The 25089-nt window shown below is 38.5% G+C and overlaps 1 protein-coding gene and 2 long non-coding RNA genes across 3 annotated transcripts; 1 reads left to right on the top strand and 2 right to left on the bottom strand.

Annotated features, from left to right (window-relative positions):
• Nucleotides 1–991: 991 nt before the first annotated feature.
• LOC143685095 (uncharacterized) lies at nt 992–13999 on the bottom strand. The gene is made up of 4 exons (XR_013176373.1): nt 13330–13999; nt 13154–13217; nt 12993–13081; nt 992–12547 (listed from the first exon to the last, which is right to left on the bottom strand). It is a non-coding gene; the product is annotated as an uncharacterized LOC143685095 (long non-coding RNA).
• A 1062-nt stretch (nt 14000–15061) lies between these two features.
• TSPYL1 (TSPY like 1) lies at nt 15062–18444 on the top strand. The gene has a single exon (XM_077162711.1). The coding sequence runs from the start codon at nt 15182–15184 to the stop codon at nt 16496–16498; it is 1317 nt and encodes a 438-aa protein (XP_077018826.1). The 5' UTR covers nt 15062–15181; the 3' UTR covers nt 16499–18444.
• Nucleotides 18445–20807: 2363 nt separating this feature from the next.
• LOC143685096 (uncharacterized) lies at nt 20808–22936 on the bottom strand. The gene is made up of 2 exons (XR_013176374.1): nt 22349–22936; nt 20808–21050 (listed from the first exon to the last, which is right to left on the bottom strand). It is a non-coding gene; the product is annotated as an uncharacterized LOC143685096 (long non-coding RNA).
• Between the last annotated feature and the right edge of the window lie 2153 nt (nt 22937–25089).

Here is a 25089-nt window from a genome sequence, read left to right as displayed (position 1 = left end):
TTTACCTTCTACATAAAGGTTGTTACTCAGCAGCGACTCTGTCTCAGGGGCTTTGTTCTTTCATTCTTTTTGGTTATAATGCTCTTCCCTGTGGATCTTAACATCTACTGCTTTCTCACCATTCGGGCCTCAACTCAAATATCTTGTTCATTCCAAGGCCTCTCCTTGCCACCTTAGCCCCCGACACTCTTTTAACTGACTTGCTTTAGAGCATTTAATAATCACCAAATTACCTTTTTTGTATGTTTTCATATTTATTGTCCATTTCCCCAAACCAAAATGTAAACTCCTAAAGGGCAGGGATTTGGCTTATTCAAAGCTCTATCCCTATCACATAGAATGGTGCCTAGCATATCAGAGATTTTAAATATATTCATTTGCTGAAGAAATATGTTCCCAAAATTAATGAGGGTGAGTGAACAGATCTTATCTGTCATATATTGTAAACTTAACTCTAATATACCTCATTTACTATTGGTTTATGATAATCATGCAGAAATAGCTTGCAACACAGGTGAGATTATGGAAAAATTTTCATCAGTGGAGTCCTAATTAAATTCTACTTTCAAAGGTTTCTAGGGATAATAGTCCACCTATTTTTAGAATGGAAATAAAATAACAACTTGCAATTTCCCTTTTCTTCTTAAGTAAACCTATTAATAGCTGTGAATTCCAATTACTTCAGTACAGGGTTCAGAATCATGACTGAACAATAACTGAATTTAACAGTATCAAAAAACATAATCAGGGCAGGCACAGTGGCTCAGTGGCAGAGTTCTCACCTGCCATGAGAATCGAGACCCAGGTTCAATTCCTGTTGCCTGCCCATGCAAAATAATAATAATAATAATAATAATAATAATAATAATAATAATAATAATAATAATAATAATATATAATCAATGTTTTTGAAAGTAATTTATTATTTTCTGAAAATCTGAACATCTCTATTTTGTTTATAAATGATAAACAAAGATGTAAATGAGGGCTTTTATATTTTACTCTCCATGTTGTGGCTCCTGCCTTCACATTCCACGTGTTGGCTAGTTGAGGCATTGGATCACATCTCATCTCGTATAGAGACCGTGAATTTAAAAAAAAGTTTGAGATTAAATCAGCAAATTTTAAATATGAAAAAATAAATGCACACTGTCAAGGTTCAATTGGATGTTGACAGCAGAACACAATACTGCACAGCAAACATCAAAACCCTTCAAATATGGCCCATCCCACATTCTAGCCTCCTCCCCAGCTCTTTCCCCCTGTGCCACCCTGGTCTAGTTTAAACTGACCACACAAGCCCAGCTTTCTTGTTCCTCTCTGCCTTTGCTGAGGCTGTTACCTGAACCTAGGACATCCATCCCTCATCCTTTCCTCTCACACTTCTCTTTTTCCTTTAAGTCCCAGCTTGCCTCCCTTCTTCTGTGTAGCTTTCTCCAACCCTCCCAATCCCTCTTCCCCCCCAAACCACCAGGCACTCACTCGCTCTTTTCTACATGCTCAGTGTTCAGACTGTACTTGGTAAAATATTCATAACATTCTCCTTTTCACACTGCAGGGTAATGAATTATTTCCAAACCATTTTCCACCCACACTGGACAATCTCTTTTGTCCAGACTTACCACAGTAAATTCTCAGTAAGTATTTGATGAATAGTCTATTCATTTTAACACACTTCAGGATTCCAAAAGGGTATATTCAGATTGCAATATTTTGTTCTGCATTAGTAACTGATAATAAAGATGGGGTGTGAGGATATTGGGGGAAAGGGGACTTGTTATGGTCATGTGGCCTCTTTTTTACTTATGTTATCCCTTTTGGCCTCAGGATGGGGCAAGAGACTAGAAGGTGAGACTCTAGACTGAGGTTCTGACATACTTAACTATCTGTGACACTATACAAGTGATTCAGGTATAGGTTTGCAGGACTCTCTTCTGCCATTTTCTTGCCTCCCTTTACAAATATCTCTCCCACCTACTCTTCATGGCAGGAGTCCTTGTCTCCTTGAGCTTTTCAAGTGCCCTACCTGGGCTTTCCCACCTTCCTCAACCCTTTATGAATAACTATGGGCACCACAATTCTATCTGAGAAGGGAAGTTTACAGATTACTTACTTTAAGTTACTTACATTAATGTATGACTATAAGGGTATTTCTATTTAAAAAGGAATCAGTTACCTTGGAAAAATTCTAATTGAGAAACTACTCTTAATTTGGAAAAGGTTGTGCTCCTTGCTAACTCCAACATCCTGCTTCTAAATCTTTCATATACAATAAAATTAAGTACTCATTAGTTACTAACATTTGCAAATGTTTAAAGACTATACTTTTGATGAAGAAATGCTACCAAATAGATCACCAAAGTCACTTCTAGATCATTTTTTAAAAAGCAACCAATGCCCCAGAATATAGAAAACCATCCCAATAAATTAAGTTTCTGACTGAATTTCACTTATCTTAAATCAATGTTTTACCTAATACCGGCCTCTTCTCCCATGTTTGACCACAAACAAAAAATCTTAATTCACTTTGAATTTAGTGTCACATTTTGAGCAGCTTCTTATCATGTTTGCTTCAGCCTTCAGATACCAGCCTAAAGAATTATCAAAGCGACTGTGTTCATATCTGTTGTTTTCTTCTTTTGAACGAATACTAAACTCTATATTTGATGACACAAAGTTCAATTACTTCATCATTGCATGTAAAAGTTTTCTTTAATGTTTGTTTGGAAAGTATTTTAAACTCAAAGTGTAAAAGTCAATTATGTGTGGTTCAGTGGTAGAATGCTTACCTTCCATGTGGGAGACCCAGGTTAGATTCCCAGACCATGCACCCCAAAAAATAAAAAAACAGAAAAGAAAAAAGTCAATTATGATATATACATTGGTCTGCAATATCCTTTTATGTCTTCTGAACTTAACATGGATACATTCCTAGTTCACTACTTTGGATCCATTTTATTCTTTTTAAAGTTTACATAATATTCAATTGTGTAGACATGCCATAATTAATCCAATTATGAAATGTGGATTCATAAATTTTTGCTTATGAATACTGAAATTTAGTTTGCTTCCAATGTTTTAATTTGCTTTTTCAACACTCTCAATTAAGTCATTTGCTTCTTTCTCTGCTCCCAAGTCTTGTGAGTAACCCAAAGCCTTGATTCAGCCTAAAGTTCTGTCTCTCTGGGAGACACACAGATAAGAAGTCCCATCTATCCTTACTTCAATTTACACACATGATTAGGATTTCTCTTAACTCTGCTTCTCCCCACAAACATTCTTCTCTTAACTACAAATCTGCCTGAATCTGTCACCTAGTCTTTCTCCTTTACTGCCCACTGTGAAAGAATGGTCTAATATGTTATCTATACTCTCTTCATCTATCACTCACTCCTCAACTGTGTAACCTTTCTGTCTCTCCACTCTTCTGAAATTTCTCTCACTAAAGATACTTGGAACTTTTCATCCCAGTCTTAACCTTACTAGGTATGGCTGCATAGTCTGGACTCTAGTTTCCTGAAGTGTATTTCCTCCTTTGTCTTCTGGGACAACACTCTCCTACCTTTAATGGCTATTCCTCTACTGGTCCCATTTCATGGTGTCTTTCCCATTGGTGTTCCCCAGAGTTCTATTCTTGAGACTCCTTTCTGGTGTTCTCATCCTCTCTGATGATTTCAACTATCATCTATGCACTAATGACTTCCAAATCTCTATCAGTACACACCACACTTCTCCTAATGTACAAATGCCTGAATCTGCCTCCAAATCCCCACTGGGCTGCCCCAGAGTTATATAAAACTCTCTCTGTCTATAACTGGAAATATAATCCCTCCTGTCCCAACATAACCTTATCCTTTCCCTATATTCCATTATTCAATCATATTTCTGTCCTTTCTCATTGTCCAAACTAGAACAAATCAATCTTCCTCAACTCCTTCTCATTCACTGCACATTTAGTTTTCAATAAATTATTTTATCATATTCCTGAAATGTACTGTTTTATCACCTACTACATTTCTAAAAAATACCCTCATCAACCCTTGCCTTAATTATTACAATACAGGCATACCTCAGAGATATTGCAGGTTCAGTGCCAGACCACTGCAATAAAGCAGATATTGCAATAAAGCAAGTCCCACAGATTTTTTTGTTTCCCAGGACATGTAGAAGTTATGTTTACTATACTTTAGTCCATTAAGTGTGCAGCATCTTTATATCTAAAAAACAATGAACATACCTTAATTTAAAAATGCATTACTGCTAAAAATGATAAGCTTTCAGTGAATGGAGGGTCTTTGGCTCATGGAGGGTCTTGCATCAATATTGATGGCTACTGACTGATCAGGGTGGTGGTTGCTGGAGGTTGGGTGGCTGTGTAAATTTTTAAAAATAAGACAACAATGGAGTTTGCTACATCAGTTAACTATTTCTTCCATGAAATATTCCTGTGTAGCATGCAATGCTGTTTGATAGCATTTTACCCACAGAACTTCTTTCAAAATAGAAGTTGAGTCTCAAACTCTTCCACTGCTTAAAACATTAAGTTGATGAATATTCTAAGTCATTTTTTGTCATTTCAACAGTGTTCACAGCATTTTCACTAGGAGTAGATTCCATCTTAAAAAGCTACTTTCTGTGTTCATCTGTGAGAAGCAACTCCTCATCCATACAAGTTTTTATCATGAGATTGCAGCAATTCAGTCACTTCTCCATGCTCCAGTTTTAATTCTAGTTCTCTTGCTATTCCCACCACATCTGCAGTTACTTCCTTCAGTGGAGTCTTGAGCTCCTTAAAGTCATCCATGAGAGTTGGAATCAATGCCTTCCAAACTCTTATGAATGTTGATATTTTGACCTTCTCCAATGAATCACAAATGTTCTTAATAGCATTTAGAATGGTGAATTCTTTCCAAAAAGTTTTCAATTGACTTTGCCCAGATCCATCAGAGGAATCACTATGTATGGCATTGATAACCTTATAAACTATTTCTTAAATACGACTTGAAAGTAGAAATTACTCTTTGATCCATGGACTTCATATGGATATTCTGTTAGCAGGCATGAAAAGAACATTTATCTTGTTGTACATTTCCATCAGAGCTCTTGGGTGTCCAGGTGCATGTCAATGTGCAGTAATATTTTGAAAAGCATCCTTTTCTTCTGAGCAGTAAGTCTCAACTGTGGCCTTAAAATATTCAGTAAACCATGTTGTAAACAGATGTGCTGTCATCCAGGCTTTGTACTTCCATTTTATAGAGGCCAGATCAAATAGATTCAGCATAATTCTTTCTTGCCCTAGGACTTTGAGAATGGTAAATAAGCATTGGATTCAACTTACAATCACCAGCTGCATTAGTCCCTAACAAGAGTCAGCCTGTCATTTGAGGCTTTGAAACCCAGCATTGGCTTCATCTAGCTATGAAAGTCCTAGATGGCATCTTCATCCAATAGTAGGCTGTTTCATCTACATTGAAAATCTGTTCTTTAGTGTAGCCACCCTCATCAAGTATCTAGATCTTCTGAATAACTTGCTGTAGCTTCTACATCAATACTTGCTTCACCTTGCATATTTATGCTACAGAGATGGCTTCTTTCCATAAACCTCATGAAACAACCTTTGCTAGCTTCCAACTTTTCTTCTGCAGCTTCCTCACCTCATCTCTCTCAGCCTTCACAGAACTGAAAAGAGAGGGCCTTGCTCTGAATTAAGCATTAGCTTAAGAGAAAGTTGTGGTGGGACATGACTCCCAGGGAGGAGCTTGGCCCTGGCACTGTGGGATTTACAACACCTTCCTGACCAAAAGGGGGAAAAGAAGTGTAACAAAATAAGATTTAGGTGGCTAATAGAGTTCAAATAGAGTCAAGAGGCTAATCTGGAGGCTACTCTTATGCAAGTTTCAGCTAGATATTGCTAATTGCTACAGTTTGCCAAACCCCAACCAACATCATTCCTGCTAACCCTAAAGAACACCAATGGCTACAAAGGTTGCACTCACTAAGTTTACTTTTCAAAAACCTAAAACCTTCAGATGATTCCTAGGCCAGATAAGTCCTGCAAATCAGAGGTGCCAGTCTCTCCAAGAACATCAACCAGTTCCATCCCCCATGCTGTATTGTTGACATTCCTTTTCAACATGAAAACTGTTAGAAAGGGCAGAACCCAAATATCCCTAAAGATTTGGAGAAGGATCAAAGTAGAAGGCAGAGTTTAACCTAGAATGTAGGATTTAAATGAGTATGACTACTGAATTATTATATTGATATTTCTTTTTAGTCTCAAGTGCCTTGGAGCAGCTCAAAGGAAAATCCTGAACTTGTGATACTGTAACCCATACCAAACTTTGAAATCTGTTCTATAATGAATTGTTAAAATGTGCTTTGAAATGTGTTGTTTGTTTTTGTATATGTTGTATTTCACAATAAAGGCTGTTAAATTAAAAAAAAAGAGAGAGAGAGTAGGTGTGGTTGGTTTGATCTTCTGTCTAGAACACTAAAACTTTTTCCATATCAGCAATAAGGCTTTTTAGCTTTCTTATCATTTGTGGGATTATTGGAGTCATACTTTTAATTGGCTTCAAGAACTTTCTCTTTGTATTCACAATTCGGCTAATCTAATTGGTACAGAGGCTTAGTTTTCAGTCTATTTCAGCTTTTGACATGCCTTCCTCACTAAACTTAATCATTTCTAGCTTTTAAGTGATAAATGTGTCACTCTTCCTTTCATTTGAATACTTAGAAATCATCGTAGGGTTATTAATTAGCTAATTTCAATATCGTGTACCTCAGGAAATGTGCGACTCTTCCTTTCATTTGAAGACTTAAAGGTCATTATAGGGTTATTAGCTGGCCTAATTTCAATGTTGTGTACCTCAGGAGAGGGAGAAGGAATGGACGGTTGGTTGAGCCATCAGAACTCATATAACATTTATCAATTAAGTTCACCATCACATGTGAGAGTGGATTATGGCACCTCAAAACAATTACAATAGTAACATCAAAGATCACTGATCACAGATTACCATAACAAACACAACAATAATGATAAAAAAAAGTTTACAGTATTTAGATAATCCCCAACTGTGACAGAGATACAAAGTGAGTACATGCTCTTGGAAACATGGTGCTGAAAGACGTGCTCAATGTCAGGTTGCCACAAATCTCCAATTTGTGAAAAAAAAAAACACAACATATCTGAGAAGTGCAATAAAGTAATGCACAATAAAACAAGGTATGCTTGTACTTCACATTAGAAGGTGATTTCCACCCTCTAATCCTATAATCATCAAACAATTTTCCATATGGCAATTAATATTACTTTCCAACATAATCTGTCTGTCTTCTGTTTAAAAACCTCTAACATTCTCTAACATCCACAAGGTAAACATGCATAATTATATATCACACACATGGGTGTGTATGTGCATGTGTGTTTATACAAAATACTTGAATCATTATGTGCCATTTTTGCTAAACCTCACCCTCACCCCCCACTAATGGCCTATCTTTCAGCCATTCTCCAAGATGGCTGGGCTTCTCTTGCTTCCAGCTCTTTGCTCAGGGTGTTTCATCAGCCTGGGCTTCTCTCTCCCTTCTTCTTCCTTTTATAATCCTATTCTTCTAATAGGACTCATCTCAAAACGATCTCCTCTTTGAAACTTACCCAACTCTCCCATCAATGGTAGGAATATAAATGTCCTGCCCTTTGTATCCAAAGCCCTTTGCCCACATCTCTCTTGCTGTGGTTATCAACTGGTATGACCATTGTTTCTAGTTTTGGTGCCTATCTTCTCCACAATGACACAGACTTCTAATGAGCAGAGTTCATATCTTTCAGACCTTTGTATCCCACCACAGCACTTTGACATGCATTTAGCAAACACCAACAAATGTATTTTGAGTTTATAAAGTTTGGAAAGAAAAAAAAACCAGAATGGTAAGGTCTCCAACCCATGCCTCTGATTACCTATGCTACAGATGGCATTACAGAGCACAGTGGTAGATAGGGAATAAAGCAATTTAGAGTGGGTGCTGGGTCTACTTTTTCATATTAGTGACTCAGTATTTAATCAGCTGATTTAATTTTGCTGGGGTTGAACCAGGAAAACTTTCTCTTTTTGGGACAGAAGAAAGCACTTAAGATGGTCCTTTTTAGCATTTGGAATTAGGGAAATGTAGCCTATAATGAGAAACTACAGACGGATAGATGTTATACTAAGTGGGAAGGATGCAGATGGTATCTTCTCAGGATGAATTTGAATTATTTCTAAATGGGACTTTGTATTTTCTGATAACAATTCTTTATTTTCAAGACTTCCCCTTGAGTACAGAAAGTATAAAGTAATGTAATTGTTTGCTAGAGGTCTTTTATCTTTGAGTTCATTCATACGCAAACAAAATCTCTGAGCCCTGAGTCTTGGAATATAGAAATACCGTTTTAAGTTAGAAACAGTACTAGCCAGAGGTACTGTTTCTTAAATATGTCCCACTTTAATGAGTGCTTCCACCCTGAGGGTACTTGTCTCCTAAATGCCACAGGTTCTGTTTAGATGAAATAGATTAAAATTTGAATGGCTATTTACGTTAGCATGCAATGTGAACTCATACAATCGATGCAGTAAATAGTGTATAAGAATCTTCTGGATGCCTGGGCTGAAGACACAACGCTGGAAAAAGAAGTTATCAAGGAAGAGGCAAGAGCAGGCTTTGTGTCCCCCCATTCTAGTTTGCAAGCTGCTGGAATGCAATATACCAGAAATGGAATGGCTTTTAAAAAGGGGAATTTATTAAGTTGCTAGTTTACAGGTCTAAGCCCATGAAAATGTCCAAATTAAAGTAAGGTTATAAAAATGTCCAATATAAGGCATAAGGGAAAGATACCTTGGTTTAAGAGGGCCGATGTTCAAGATTTCTCTATAAACTGGAAAGGCACATGGTGAACACGGCAACACCTGCTAACATTTCCCTTCTTCATCTCCAAAGGTCGCTGGCTGCATGGGCTCTTATGGTTCTCATGGCTCTGAAGCTGTTTCCAAAATGTTTCCCCTTTCAAAGCATTCCAGTAAACTAATCAAGACCCACCTGGGATGGGTGGAGTCACATCTCCCTCTAATCAAAGGCTAATACCCACAATTGGGTGTGCCACATCTCCTTGGAGATAATCTAATCAAGCTTCCAACCTACAGTACTGAATACAGATTAAAAGAAATGGCTGCCTCCACAAGATAGATCAGGATTAAAAGGTGGCTTTTCTAGGGTACAGAATCTTTTCAAACCAGCATACCTCCCACTTTTTGTAAAAAAAAAATTCTTAAAAATCAGTAAGCAACATGGCATAATAAAAGAGCTTTGGAGTCAGACAAAATGGGTTTATAACTACCTTCCATTACTTTCCAGTTCCTGGCCTCTGTGAGATTTCCTGATCTTTACAATCAGGTGAATAATACCTCTAACATAGAGAAAATGAAATAATTAAATAAAATGATGTATGGAAAGCATTTAGCACAATACCTAGCACATAGAAGATATTCAAAAATATAAACATTTCTATTAATGGAAGAATGAATGAATGATGCTCTTTCCAAGTCAATGTTCTACATTTGAAAAATAGATGTGGGTCAGCGTGACAGTAGCTCAGTGGCAGAATTCTCACCTGCCATGCCGGAGACCCGGGTTTGATTCTCTGAGTCTGCCCATGAAAAATTAGATACAAATAAATGTGCCTAGAGTGCTTGTATACAAACCAAAGGAAGTTGTAATACAATCTTAAAGCCAAGGAATTCACCAGGCAAAGTTCTCTACTAATGGACAAAGTTTTGTGACAATCAACATCTCAAGTTAGAAACATAATATGAGTTAATCACATTGAATTTTTATGCGGAGAGTAGAAAATGACTTTGATGAAACTTGCCTTAAAACAACAGGGTTCTTTTAATCCTGAAAGTCTCCTCATTCTAAAAAAGATTCTTTGACTCTGGACAGTACTTTAAAGAAATTACTGATCTTTTTGTAAGATTATATATGAGGTCTGGAGCATTAATGAAAGGCAGCCAACAGATTCATGGGAACAGTGTCCACAGGATTTTAGCTACCAATCCAAACTCATGCTGTACAGAAAATACACATTTTCCCTTGTTTGAAAGTCCTTTAAGGATTTTGAAATGCTTTAAAACATAAAATCATATTTATTAATGGCTTGACTGTCAATTTTGGTATTAAACACATCGCTTCAATTCAGTGATTTTTAAAAATATAGGTGATTGTTTTCATTAACTGTATCACATATATTTTTCTTTTTATTTCCTTTTAAACTATTTCACCTTACTAAGAAAACAGTAGGAGTTTGTCTCACCAAGAATATATTTTATTGATTATTTTAATAACTAAAATAACATAATTTTCAACCATGTCCTGAATTTAACTTTCACCATTTAGCTTCATTCCTGTCTTCAAAGAGTAATGACTTAGGTACTTTGCAATTTATGTTAAATGCATAAATTGTATTTATAAGTCATAATATTCAGACTATCCTTTTGGGGATATGTGAGCCAATGGATAAGTACTTCAAGTGAGAAGTACTTATTGCCAATTATAAATAATTTTTGCTTACAAAGTGCTAACTGAGGTGGCTCAGTGGCAGAATTCTTGCCTGCCATGCCGGAGACCCGGGTTCAATTCCCGGAGCCTGCCCATGCCAAAAAAAAATTTTTTTTAAAAAGTGCAAACTGAAAGTGTGAATTGCAAAAAGTAATTTTCTTATAACCTTTATAGAGCATATGCATGCTGTCTCTGTGGTATAGGATTTTAGTTCTAACAACCCCCCTTTTTTTCCTACCACCTGAAAATACTATATGTCTAGAACAGCATCATCCAATAAAACTTCCTGCCCTGATTTAAATGTTATGCACTGTCCATTACAGTAGTTAATAGCCAGATGTCCCTACTGTGCACCTGAATTGTGTTTCATATGACTGAGGAACTGAAATTATAATTAATTTAAATTTAAAGTCACATATGGCCAGTGGTTAATTTATTAGACAATGCGGGTACAGAATATATGCTGGAATAACTGGAGCACAATGGACAAGTATAACTACTGTGTTTTCAAGTCCCACCTCGTATTTAAATCTTACCCATGGTAGGATACAAGTCAGTCCCCTTTCCTCCACGAAGCTTTCACTCATAACTCCGATCCACATGGATGCCTTTCTTCTCTGAACTTCTATACACTTAACTGTTTTGTAATACAATTTAGCACCTGATTATATGTTTACAATGGTAATTTTAATATCTGTAGTTCAGCATAAAATAATACAAATAATACTATGAGGTTCTTTTCGATGAAAACTTATCGCGCTAAGTACTTCAGACATAATTCATTTCATCTTCATAACAGGCCTGTGTATTATAACTTCCATTTTACCTATGAGGAAATTGTGACTCAGAGGGATGAAGCAGCTTGCCCATGTCAAACAGCTAATGAGTGGCAGAATCAGAACTTGAAGCCAAATCTACGACTCTTGTCTACAAAGGATAGGGACTTTGGCTGGAGGCAGAACCCTCTGAGATTCTTTGGATCGATTTGATTATTGGAAGACATCCTAACAAACTTATGCCTGTTTCAGAAAACTACTTTGCAACAACTATAGCCTAGTTGGAATAAAAGATTAAGATTTTCAATGTAAATTACTAGTAGTTCATTTATGGTGAAAGACCATTCCATAGTTTTTTCAGACTAAACCCATCACTTTCTTAAAGATCAGTTGCTCCCTCTAGTGAGAATTGGTGGGAATACCATACATAGGATTTAAAAGAAAACTTCTCAGCAAAAGCAGTACTTTCCTTAGTGGTCATCTTGATAATTTATGGAAGCATATTTTAATTATTACAAAGAATGAGGATCAATACTGGCTTTCATTAGAGGGTGTCGGGGGGATGCTAATGTCATGTCATGCAAGTGAACTGCCCCCCAAAAACTACCACTTCTGAGAAGGAAAACCCATTTATATTATCTCAGCCTGTGTTTGCATTGTTTTTAATATGAAATGAGTTTTGGGGGAAGGAAATTAAGATATTTCATCTAACTTAAGACATCATCACTTGTAAAACATAGTATTATTTAAATATCACTAAAAAAGAAAAACACAGCCAATTTAACTGACATAATGCATTTTTATACATAATTTTCATTCTATCTTTTTTTTTGGGGGGGGGGGGTACATGGACCAGGAATCGACCCTGGGTCTCCCACATGGCAGGCGAGCATTCTACCACTGATCCACCCATGCGTCCTATTCTATCTTCAGCGAAATAAATTTTTTAGATTTATTTAGACTGACTTTTAAAATCAAATATCACACATGGACATACATAAAAGGAAAAACATAAGGAAGAAATCCTTTATGTTGAGAAAATTTTCTGAAACAGTTTTTTACTCAGAGTTGCCAATATCCATGTTTTCCAAATAATATTACCTTCTCTGCTATCAAGTGCTTTGATAACGCTATATGTCCTGAAACAGTGTTCCACTTTTGCGTCTGGGATTTTCTTCCTGAAAAAAAGTTGTTTCTCCTCATTTTTAGTATATATTAAATCGACTATTCCATATCACAGTATTTCCAAATGTACTAATAGGGAAAGTAGAAAGTGTTCCTCTACAGCCTCTCAACTCTATCCAAAGAAATTACAACCAGCAGTGACTTGATTATGTTTATATAACACCATCTGCAATTGGAGTCTTTCCTAACATTATCAGTTAGAGCACTAATTACATCTTTAGAAATTATAATGTTGACTTTGATAAATAAAGCCGTATTTTTCAGGTCTGGTCAAAGCCTGGCACTGTTCTTCACTTAAAAACAGAAGGCATATTAGAGTAATAAAATTTTCCACATTATGCCAAATTAAATTATTCCAGTTTCAAAATAGTAGATGATAGCATGGCAATCAGAAAGATGGGCTTTGTGGAAAGTTCCATTATCATTTTTAATCTGTACCAAAAGTTCTTTGAATCATGCATCACAGGATCCATATTCATGTCTTGCAGAGAGAAATGAAGTAAGGCCTGGAAGCATTTGCTTGGCATCTACAGAGAGGAAAGTAGAATTAGAAGAGAAATTCGGTGCTGATAGTTGGAGGCTTTCCTATGCAAACACACCTGAAAATATTGATCCTTTCAGAGTTTCTTCATCATAGAGTACAATCACACGCATGTAAATTATCTGTAAAAACAAATAATTTTCCTGTGCTTTAAGGGGCTTTTGACACATATGTGGAAATTCATTCTACCGGTTAGAACTTCACTACTGCAGACAGTAGAGGCCTCTGGTTTACCAGTGGCAGACTGGGAGGAGAGTAGGGTGACGACAATCCATGTGCTCCTTACTTCTCTTTTGCAAGCACCAAGTTGCAGGCAGGAGAGAATGTCCTGTTTGTTCTTTTAACATTCTAATAATCTATGATGTGCTGTGCTAGGCAGTGTGCTAGGCACTGTGATGCAGTGGTGAACAAAATTATGTCCCTGTTCTCCTGGAGTGCAGTCTCTGCTCAGATACCTTTTCCTGGTAGGTTTTGGCTTTAATTTCGTCTCTGTATTACATAAGTATATTTCTGATTTCAAAACCCAAAAAGGACTCAAGCTATGATGAATCACAGCTGTTGGAGAAGACCTAAAAGCCAGGCTGAAGGAGCTGCTGCTAGAAAAAACATGAGGCACATATATATGCAATCAAACCACAACAAAGTGAATTTGTTTCCTATTGCTCCTGGTACAAATCACAAAATTTGGGCTTAAAAGACAAATGTATTATAATTCTGGAGGTTAGACTCCTAAAATCAAGTGTCAGCAAGGCTTCGTCCCTTTTGGAAACTATAGGAAAATCTTTTTCCTCGCCTTGTTCACCTTCTACAGGCTGCACACATTCTTTGGCATCCAATCTCTTTATCCATCTGCAAAACCAGTAGCACGGCATCTTCAAACATATCTCTCTCTCTCTCTCTCTCTCTCTCTCTCTCTCTTGCCTCCTTCTCATGAGAGCTCTTGTAATTACATAGGGCCCATGTATGAATATGGAGATTTTAAGGGGACATTATTCAGCCAATCTCGCAAAATTAAAAGCAAATGGAATTTTGTTTGTTTTTGGTTTTGCATCTACACTTTGAGTCACCTAGCTGCACGCTGGCATTCTCCAAGTTTGTTTTCTACAAGTTAGTGTTGGTTATCCATTTTAACTTGGTTTTACCTCATAAAAATGGTGGTGGGTGGCTCCCCATTGGTATTTCTGAGGTTTTGAATAGGGAAATACATGTTTTCTTCACAAGCCAAAAAACTAAAACCACAAGAGAGTCAGTGACATCTCTCTCAAGTGAAGCCTATGAGCTGATTGCCATGAACAGATTTCATTAGAGTCAACCTTTCCTAAAATACTTTTTAAAATCAATAGTTTCTGGCACTGGAAACAGCTGATCATTTTCTCTTTCCGGCAGCGAGGGTAAGATTTAATAAACCGTTCATGACTTATTGCTGTAGATATGCATACAAGCACTTCCCTTCGAATTTCATAAACTGAGGACTAGCAATGAATACGTATCACTTGAGAGGTAAAGGCCATGGAATAGCTTTTTCTCACAATAATGTTAGAGACTAGAATCGACTATTTTCACGTCACTCGAGGAAGGTTAAATAATTTGCTCTACTTATCTTGGTTAAAAAATGAATAGACTTTTGCTACTAGTCATTATGGAGTAACAGAGAACAGATTTACCTTTCTGCCTCAGCAATAAAAACAAAAACTGGAACACATGTTTTCGGACACCGGACAGCAGGCAGTGTAGGACGGAGATCCCTAGGACTGCTCCAATTTACATACCCGAGGGCAGTTTCCAGGAGCATCGCAAGGAGGGTCGTGACTGCCTTCAATCACAAAGATTCTCTCATCTTTGATGAGAGGGACCAATCCACTCTATCCTATGTTAAGTCAAACTGGCGTTTGAAACGATTACTCTCTCAGTTGAGAAACCAATTTCGCGGCTCAGCGAGTTCTCGCGACGCCCTGTGGCTGTGACGTCACCGCCACAGAGACGCTCGCGAGACTGACGCGCAAGGGGCGCGAGTCGGCCGTATTTGCTGAGCGGCTTCTGTGAGGAAAACTGTAGGTGTTTTAATGCCGGTCTAGCTGATGCCGACATGAGCGGCCTGGACTGGGGCGAGCGCACTACTCTCCCCGAAACCCACAGCCGCACCATCCCGGGAGACCTGGACCCAAACCAGTGCCAGAAGTTCCGAGAAGAAACGAAGGCGACACAGGTGATGGCGGAGACGGGAGAGGGTAGCTTGGAGGCCGGCGCGCTTCTGTCGCCCCAACTTCGCGAGGAGAGGGGTGTTCCCCGGGATCCCGCGGGCTGTGGTCCTACTCCCCAGATCGGAGTGCACGGGGGTTGCGGTCTCATAGAGGCCAAAGCCCGGCGGAAAGAGACTCCGCCTCCCTCGGAGGGCCTGGAAGCAGCTTCTGCTGTGGCAACTGATAGCGGCCTGAAAAATGGCCTTGAGGACGGAGAGTCGCGCGGCCCTGATGGGGAGAAGACCCTAGAAACCCGTGGCGAAGAGTGGTCGGGATCTGAGGAGATGACTGGGTCCACGGCCCAGGAAGTTAAGAAAGAAAAGGGCGCCATCTTCTCAGTCGCCCTGAAGGTGGAGGAGAGGGCTGACGCGGTAGAGAAGTTGGAGGACGGAGCAGCGGAGGAGGAGATGGAGATGGGGGAGAAACCAGCAGGTGAAGAAATGGAAGTGGTGGAGGAAAACAGAGCGGTAGAGGAGGTGAAAGAGGAAGCGAAAGAGGAGGCGGGGCCCCGCCGCCTGAACCTGCATCTACGCATGAACCCCCTGGAGGCCATCCAGCAGGAACTGGACACTGTGAATGCCCAGGCTGACAGGGCCTTCCTCCAGCTGGAGCACAAGTTTGGGCGAATGCGTCGACACTACCTGGAGCGGAGGAACTACATCATTCAGAATATTCCTGGCTTCTGGGCCACTGCCTTTCGGAACCACCCCCAGCTGTCTCCCATGATTCGGGGCCAAGATGCAGAGATGTTAAGGTACATAACCAATTTGGAGGTGAAGGAGCTCAGGCACCCGAGGATGGGCTGCAAATTCAAGTTCTTCTTTCGAAGAAACCCGTACTTCAGAAACAAGCTGATCGTCAAGGAGTATGAGGTCAGATCCTCTGGCCAAGTAGTATCTCTTTCCACTCCGATTATATGGCGCAGGGGCCATGAACCCCAGTCCTTCATTCGCAGGGACCAAGACATCGTCTGCAGCTTCTTCACCTGGTTTTCAGACCACAGTCTTCCAGAGTCTGACAGGATTGCTGAGATTATCAAAGAGGACCTGTGGCCAAATCCACTGCAATACTACCTGTTGCGTGAAGGCATACGGAGAGCCAGACGTCGCCCAGTAAGGGAACCAGTGGAGATCCCCAGGCCCTTTGGGTTCCAGTCTGGTTAACCTCTGCCTTTGGAAATACCCCTGCCCAAGGTCCCCTACCATCTCTTGCTGGACCTGTGCTTGATCAACAGCAGCTTTTTTTCTCTTGACTTTCTGAACCCTCCCTCCTCTGGACATTTAGTCCTCTGAAACTCAAGACTGAAACTTTGGTGGCCATGCTCTCCTATATGGCCTTCATGCTGTTTGCTGTTCTGTATTACATCACTTGCTGCATGACCCTACTTCACACCACTTCTAAGCCAGAAAAAATGATACTGTAGATTACATTGCCTTTCTCTTCAATGCTTGGATCCTGTTTGTTCCCAGAGCCTCTGGTATGGCTACTACCACCTGGATTTCTAGCTGTAGCTAGAAGCCTGCTTCACCTGCCCTGCTTTCCATTTTGCAGTGCAGGCATAAACTGTAGACAATTGCTGGGTATTATTGATATCAAGAGAGAGCATACATAGGCTGCTTTGTCTTTATGGGCTCTACAACTCTGTTGCTCTTCCAGCTGCTCTGGTCACCTATGGCTGCCTGGTACACCACCACGTGCTCAGCTGCTGCCTTCTGGATGAACATCTCTGAGACTTATCAGCTGCGGAGTCTGGTTTCTGGTAAATAAGGATCTTAAGAACTGGTGGTGGACTCATGTTTCCTGCCAGGTCTCCCTTCCAGTTAGCCTCCTAAATACCTTACTTCTTCACCCCTAGAAACTGTACTGACAGGCAAGAGGTTAAGGTGACAAGTGAGACTCTGTCCTCATGGGAAGAATAAAGATGATGTTCTTTCCAAGTACCAGGAAAGATACACTACCAGTGAATTCACACAAAACCTGGGTATCTTTGCCTCCTTCCTCACCCCGAACATGATTAGTGCCAAGGGGTAGTTCCCTCTTTCCCATCCTCCCCCACCCCACTACTTTCTTTGTCCCCTGCACACCGCTGCCCCTTGCCAGCCCCCATTTTTCTTTCAAATAGTGTTATCTCTGAATCTTCTACAAAAGCAGGCTAAACTTTTAGTTTAATTTGGTTTGCTGTATCATTCATTCACCAAAACACAAGCAATCAGGCTATTTTAAGACTGTGAGAACACTTGTCCTGCTCTCTTTCCAACCCTCCAGCCCTAGCAACACCTAGAAGGTTCCATGAAGATAGATCTAGATGGAATGAAAGGTGATTTCTAATTCAGGCTGGATGAAAAAACTCAATAGATTGTGGTGGGTGCCATAAGTAGAGAAAGGTCAGAGGCCAAAGTGAGCTAAGTGGAAATTGAATCTAAAAGTAAAACTGCACTGAGAGCCTGCAAGGAAGGGATACTTTCTCAGTAAATGTTGGTAGGAGGAGAAATACTTTTCTCGGGGTTGGGAGAATTGAAGAGGTTGAAATGTTAGATATGTTACATACAAGTGGGTTCTTCAAGAAAACACAAACAGTGCAGCTTTGGGTGTTTTTCTCTTGTTTTCATGTGACCTTGTTTTTGTGGAAGATTAATATTGTGTTCTGTATTTAACCAACATTTAGTAAAATCCTATTTTCTGTTTTTTTACTTATTAGAAATAAGCTGTACAGACTTCCTTTTGCTTTTCTTTGGGAGCTTTTGGAAACTTACCAATCTTATTTTGTTGTACAGTATAGAGACTTATGTGAGTGTTCATAATAGTTTTCAACTTGTTCTTGTTTCTGTTCAAACTGTATATTTAATTTGGATAACTTGGTCTTCTCAGACTCGGAAAACTTTGAAAATTGTTATCTTTCTGGAAAAATAACCTTCAAAAAATTTTGTGACTCTTACTTATTGTCTTATGAGATAATTAGCCCCTGTAACAACTTAGGTAATTGATGTGTCTCTTTTCCTAAGTAGTATAAATACTAGTGAGCTTGCTTTGTCATATTGGAAGTATATCATTTGCTAATTTGTCTTCTGTTATATGCATGACGATAAAATAAAAGTATATCATGCTGCTAGATTTCTTGTTTTTCATTCTGTTCATAAACATACTTGAATGAAATTATTCGAGTTTGTGACAAATTAAAGAATCTTTAAGTTCTCAAGTGGACACAATCAGCATTATCCCAAAGGTAAGAAAATAGGAATAAAACTACTTCCCAAGGTGGGAAGGGTTGTTGCTGCTGCCGCTGCTGCTGTTGCTGTTTTGATTGGCTTTAAAATGTTAGCAGTTGCAACAGCTTACTCATGGACGTAGCTTCTTTGCATACAACCTTGCAGCACCACCATTCCTTTACTTCCTCAAATCCTCCATTTCTAGCCCCACAAATGATATTTTCAGGTCATTAAAATTCTTTTTATTTGTGCATTTGCGAAGCAGATGTTCAGAGAGGACCGTAAGTGATGTACTCTTCTATTCTATTTTCGTGTTAAATCTCATGACCCCCTTCTGTGTCAAATCCTGTGTCAAGTCTTGACCCAGATAACTTTTGTGCTTTATAGTCTTTTCGTCATAGGGAAGATGAAATGTTTCTTTGATAGTAGTGTACTTTGTGGAGACTTCTTGTAGAAAATAGTACATATTAATTACAGTGAATTCCACAAATACAAATACAGTCTTTCAGGTCCTGGGATAATAAGAAAAAGTTCCTTCATTTTATTTTTAAAGAATTGGGGAAAGACATATGTAACCAAATAATTGATAGTGGCACAGTAAAATAAGATACAAAGATCTATTTTCACAGGTTTGTCATTCTTTTCCCCTTTCTCACTAATTGGAAGACGTGAAAATGAAATATCTTTTACACCTGTTGCTGCATCTAGCATCATAATCTTGCAGGTAAGTATTTATTGAATGGCAGAATTAACGACTCTTAAATGGGGATAAAAGAAAAATAACTAAGTGCCCAGAAAGACTTTTGATGAGGTAGTGGAAAGAAATCAGTTTTCAAGGAATCTGTAAAAATGATTTGAAAAAGATTTACAAAGCCATTCCTGATATCAACAGATACCTCATTTATGTAATTAGAAAGGTCCAAATTATAACATTTAATGTTTCACTATTTTCGAAGCATTGCATAACTTTGGATCATCTTTTATGTACTTTCGTTTTTTGCACATTTTAAGGTAGTACACTGAAGATGCATGAAAGTTAGACTGTAGTCCTTTGTTGTCCACTTCGGTAACCAGTGACCATTGAGCACTTGAGATGTGAGTAGTCCAAATTGAGATTTGCTGTGAGCATAAAATACACATTAGGTTTTAAAGACAGGATAGAAAAAAGTAAAATAATTCAATTTTTTATATTGATTACATTTGAAATATTTTTAATAATATGGGGTTAAATAATAAATTAATAAAATTTCACCCATTTACCCATTTTTAATGTGGCTACTAGAAAATTGCACAGGAACACAGTCTTTAGACTTCCTAATAAGTGTCTCAGTGAATGTAAAAAATCTGTAAAAATTAAGCACATTACTTTCTCCTCATGAAATCTTTGTGAAATTAGGATTCTGGCTAAAACTAACCATGGGTATAGAAAGGCTAGAAGCTAATAGTCAAAAAGAGAATAAAGTAAAATGTTGAATCACGCCGCCGTCAAGGAGGGTGGTGGCTTCGTCATCAGGGGCACAGTCCTCAAGCTGTGAGTCCCAATCCTGGTTTCTGCTGCACTTGCAGAAAGCAGTGTACCTTGCAACCTGCGGAAGACAGCCATCAATGCCCTCCCCAAGAATTGCTAAAATACCCCAGATGTGCTGGGAAGCTCATGGGATAGCACTTCTTATATAAAGGAACCCTCTAGTAGCAAGAGACCAGAATGCATCTTCTGAAAAAACGTAATCAGAGCCTCCAATGGGAAGATCATGTGAAAGCACAGTGACTGGATATCCGAGCCTCCAGGCTAGGACATCAGGTTCCTGTATGGTTCCTACTTCCAAAACATGTGTTGTTCAGTGTCTCATCTTGTTCAAGTACTAGGTGATAAATCTAAACAAACTTTTTTTACATAGGGGAAAAAAGGGTACAATGTCGAATCAACTTATTCTCTGGTACCTATAATATATTTACTACTGGGCAAAACATGGTAATGGTAACACTTTCTGGGTATAGGTAAGTTATATCTGGGTGCCAAGTTGGCACTAATAGTTACTTAAAGTTTCTAACAACTGGAGGTATTTAGGATTTATATCTTCATATTTTTTTTGCCTAAAATATATATGTTAGTTTAAAGATTCTGATGCTTGAAAATTAAAATAGTTTCAATCATTAAATATATCATTTTGTGTATGTTACATGGGCTCTAAATTTTAACAAATCACCAGCAATAGAAAGGGAAAATATCTGAAAGCTAGTATAGCATCAGGTCATGCAATGAATGTGCCTAACTTGAAGCATACTTTATTTTTGGAAATTAGTATAGTTTTGTAATTTTGGCAATCTTGCAGCAATTGTTACTTAATTTGTATTGTATACTATATTAAGCATTATATCAGTTAGTAAAGGTTGTTCTTGCCATTGAAGAATTCACTATCTCATTATAGGTTACCACTCCTTGGATGTTTCTTCTTTTCCTTCAGCAAAGTGAACATATTCAAACCCAGCCACGCTGCAGTCATCCTGGCTAAGAGGAAGTAGCAGAGATAATCAGGACCATACATTCAGGGCCAACTTTCCCTCCTGCAATGTTAATATTTAAAATACTAGACTGTATAGAAATGGCAGATATGCTCTGTATCCATTTACAAGTATGGGTGGGTGTTAGATTTGGGAACAGTTTCCTTCAAGTGTTTTGTTTCAGTTCTGAAGGGCCATCTTGATCTATTTCCTCTGATTTCATAGGTTTTCAAGTTCTACAAAAGATCAGGCCATGTTAGGAAAAATATGGACGTCTACTTTTCAGCTTCTCTTTTTTATGATTTGCATTTAAGATAATTTCTTTGAGAACAGGCCAGGAGGAAATAGTTCTATTAAAATGAAAAGGGGGTGGTATGATGGTGGCTCACTGGCAAGAATTCTCACCTGCCGAGCCAGAGACCCAGATTTGATTCCCGGAGCCTGCCCATGCAAATAAATAAATAAATAAAAAGAGTCACTAAGATAAAGCACTACTTTATATAAATATTCAGATGTCTTAGAAGTGACCTGATGGATAGAATAGGGAAAAATGCACTAGCTTGAAGTAGTCATTTATTCCCAATTTTGTAATCTAACACTAACATTGGCAACGGTGATCCTCAGTTTTGCTGTGCATAATGTAGGGATGATAATACCTGCATTATAAGCTAATGTTCTCTCAGGATACATTTAGAGAATGATTGCAAATTTGAAGAGAGGAAACAATAGCCAACATTTGAAAATACTATGTGCCAGGTACTGTGCTAAAAGATTCCAAATATTAAGCCATAAGGAAGTTAGGCCATGAAAATCCAAATACAATGAATGGCAAATATGCAATCAGTGATAGTTTTCATTTATCTTTCTCTAAATTTTAATTTCTCATTTATTAACATGCAGAAAAGTAGTCATCTAGCCTAATGGTTCTCCAACTTGGCTGCCCATCATAGATAGCGGGGGAGCTTTGAAAAAGTACAAATGGGGCGGACCACGGTGGCTCAGCACGCAAGAGTGCTTGCCTGTCATGCCAGAGGACCCGGGTTCAATTCTGGGTGCCTGCCCATGTTAAAAAAAGAAAAAAGTAAAAAGTACAGATGCCTGGGCTTTACTCCAAACCAATTAAAGTAGACAACCATAGTGCAGACAGGTTTGAGAAATGACTAACCTCTCCTTGAATTCTTCAAGTTGGGAAATACCCCTCACACCCCAGTGTGGTTAAATTGACCCAGAAATCTGCCACCTTATGATATCCAGCTATTGTAAAGGGCCTGGTAGGCTCACAGTTAATCCTACTCCAAATTTTACCTCTTGGAAGCCTCCTGAATGAAATAAGCCTGATTCCACCAGAGATCTCTTTAAGTATTTGAAGATCATCCTTTTCGTTTCTGGACCCTCCGCTTCCAGACTATGAATCAATTTCTTCAGTTCCCTCATCCATTCTTGTGGGAAACTGCTTATGCACCAGCAGTGTGCCGGCCATCTTGGTGTCTGATGCCATCTGCTGACCACCCTGTGGTCTAACACCATCTTGGGTACTAACACAAGTTAAGTTTTTATCTCAAGTTAAGTTTCTATTTTCTCATGTCCGCTCTGCTCTGCCCAGAAATCTGCTGACTAGCCTCGGCTGATCACCTTTGCTATCTTAGTCTCTGCGGATTGGCTTAGCCGCAGTGCAATGCCCATCACCTGCTGAAAGATACTTCCTCTGTCCCGCTGGATAAATACCCTGGATTTGCCCTCAATAAATTGAGAATTGATCAGAATCCTGTCTTGTCTCCATTCTCTGTGTCTCTTGTCCCCCCAGTTCTCACTCCCTCCCTCAGGTCCAGGTTCGTCTGTCCTGTGGGTCGGGTCACATTCTGTTTGCTAACTAAACAAGGTTTATAATGCCAGTTGTTATTAAAGTCTGGAGCCCAGAAGGGAAGAGAACAACATCCAAACAATAGGATTCTTAAATTGCCTTTGTTCTAAATGGCATATTTCTCTAAATGCCTCCTGGGAGAGCATTAGCTTTGGAGGCAGTAATATTGAACTGCTCTTTCCTAATTAGATTAACATTTGTGTCCCAAGCTTTATATATATCTATATTAAATGTTATTCTTTAAAATTAGGCCATCTCTTTTAATTTGTGGGCATTGGGAAATCAGTATTTCTAATGAGTAATTCACTCCCTTATTTCATGACATCAGCAAACCTGATCTGTATACCAGGGCATCATTGAAGTTCTCACTCCCAGGACCCTTGACTCATCATCCTCAGGATATGATCTTTGCATCAATTTATATATATAAATATATATATTGTCCTAGGATATCAGTAAGCATATCTGGTAGGGATTAGGAAAAGGTATTCCTGTGCAGGCAAAGGATTTAGAATAGTGTGCCCCTTCCTCTTAAGGTGCAGTCCATAATAGCAAATGTATTTTGTCTTTCAAATTTCCTTGTCAAAAAGGAAATGACTTTAATGATTTCTTGCTGTGCTGAACTGAAAGGATGTATGTACCCTAGAAAAGTCATTTTAATCTTAATCCCATTTTGTAAAGGCAGCCATTTCTTCTAATCTGTATTCAGTACTCTATGTTTGAAACTTTAATTAGATCATCTCCCTGGGGACGTGACTCAAGAGTGGTTGTTAAAATGGATTAGGCAGAGACATGTTTCCACCCACTCCAGGTGGGTCTTGATTAGTTTACTGAAATCCTATAAAAGAGGAAACATTAGGGAGAAAGCCAGGAGGTTCTGAGAGAGCAGAGAATGACACAGCCACGAGAAGCAGAGTCCACCAGCCTGTGACCTTTGGAAATAAAGAAGGAAAATGCCTCCTGGGGAGCTTCATGAAAGCAAGCCAAGAGAGAAAGGTAGCAGATGATGCCATGTTCACCACATGCCCTTCCAGATGAGAGAGAAACCCTGACCATGTTTGCCATGTGCCTTCTCACTTGAAAGAGAAACCCTGAACTTCATCGGCCTTCTAGAACCAAGGTATCTTTCCCTGGATGCCTTAGATCAGACATTTCTATAGACTTGTTTTAATTGGGACATTTTCTTGGCCTTAGAACTGTAAACTAGCAACTTATTAAATTCCCCTTTTTAAAAGCCATTCCATTTCTGGTATATTGCATTCTGGCAGCTAGCAAACTACAATACTTGCTTACTTCTGTTAATCATTCCTAGCTGTTCTAAATTTCCAAAGATGTTACTTTGAAAATAGATTGTTTTGATTACCTGTTGTTTTCTTTATTAATGTATAGTTTACAAAAGCACAAGGATGTTCATAGCAGTTTTATTCATTATAACCCAAAACTAGAAACAACCCAAAAGCCTATCAACAGATGAATGAATAACCTATGGTATATTCATTCAATGGAATATCACTCAGAAATAAAAAGGAACAAACTATTAATAAGACAGCAGTATGGATGAATTTTAAAAATACTATGTTAAGTCAAAGATGACACATAAAGAAAACATACAATATGACTCCATGTATATGAAGCTCAGTAAGGGAAAACTTATCTATGGTGATACAAATCCAAAGAATGGTTGCTTGGGGGATGGGTAAAAGTAACTGAAAAGAAACATGAGAGAATTTTCAGGGGTGATAGTAAGGCTCCATATCTTGATTTGGGCAATGAAGACAGGAATATTCATTCGTCAAAACTTATCAAGCTATATGTTTAAGATCCATGGATCTTAGTGTATATAAGTTATAGGTCAATAAAGAATAGATATTTAAATATTGAGAATTTAAAAACCAGAAATCTGCTCATCTCCGGACTTTTGGCTTATCTCCTTCTTGCTTAAAAGTTTGAGTCTGCTTATATTACCTTATTTGCAAATTCTTATTGCCCTATAATTCCATTTATTCCATCACAAATCCAATCTTGGAACTACTTTTAGTACTTTTTCTTCTTTAATTCCAGGCCAAAATTGTTCTTTCTAAAGATTCCCTTAATTTAGGAACTAAGAATTTCTATTATCCTCTGGTCACTGGCAAAGTCTGCTCAGGACATATTGTCTTATCCATCCTACTGACATACATAAGGA

Source organism: Tamandua tetradactyla, chromosome 5 (assembly GCF_023851605.1).
Source record: "Tamandua tetradactyla isolate mTamTet1 chromosome 5, mTamTet1.pri, whole genome shotgun sequence".
NCBI lineage: Eukaryota > Metazoa > Chordata > Mammalia > Pilosa > Myrmecophagidae > Tamandua > Tamandua tetradactyla.
This window is presented reverse-complemented; position numbering and strand designations above follow the sequence as displayed.

Bases quoted from the DNA above. Each gene is read 5' to 3' on its own strand.
- TSPYL1 (XM_077162711.1), top strand. From the start codon at position 15,182: ATGAGCGGCCTGGACTGGGGCGAGCGCACTACTCTCCCCGAAACCCAC.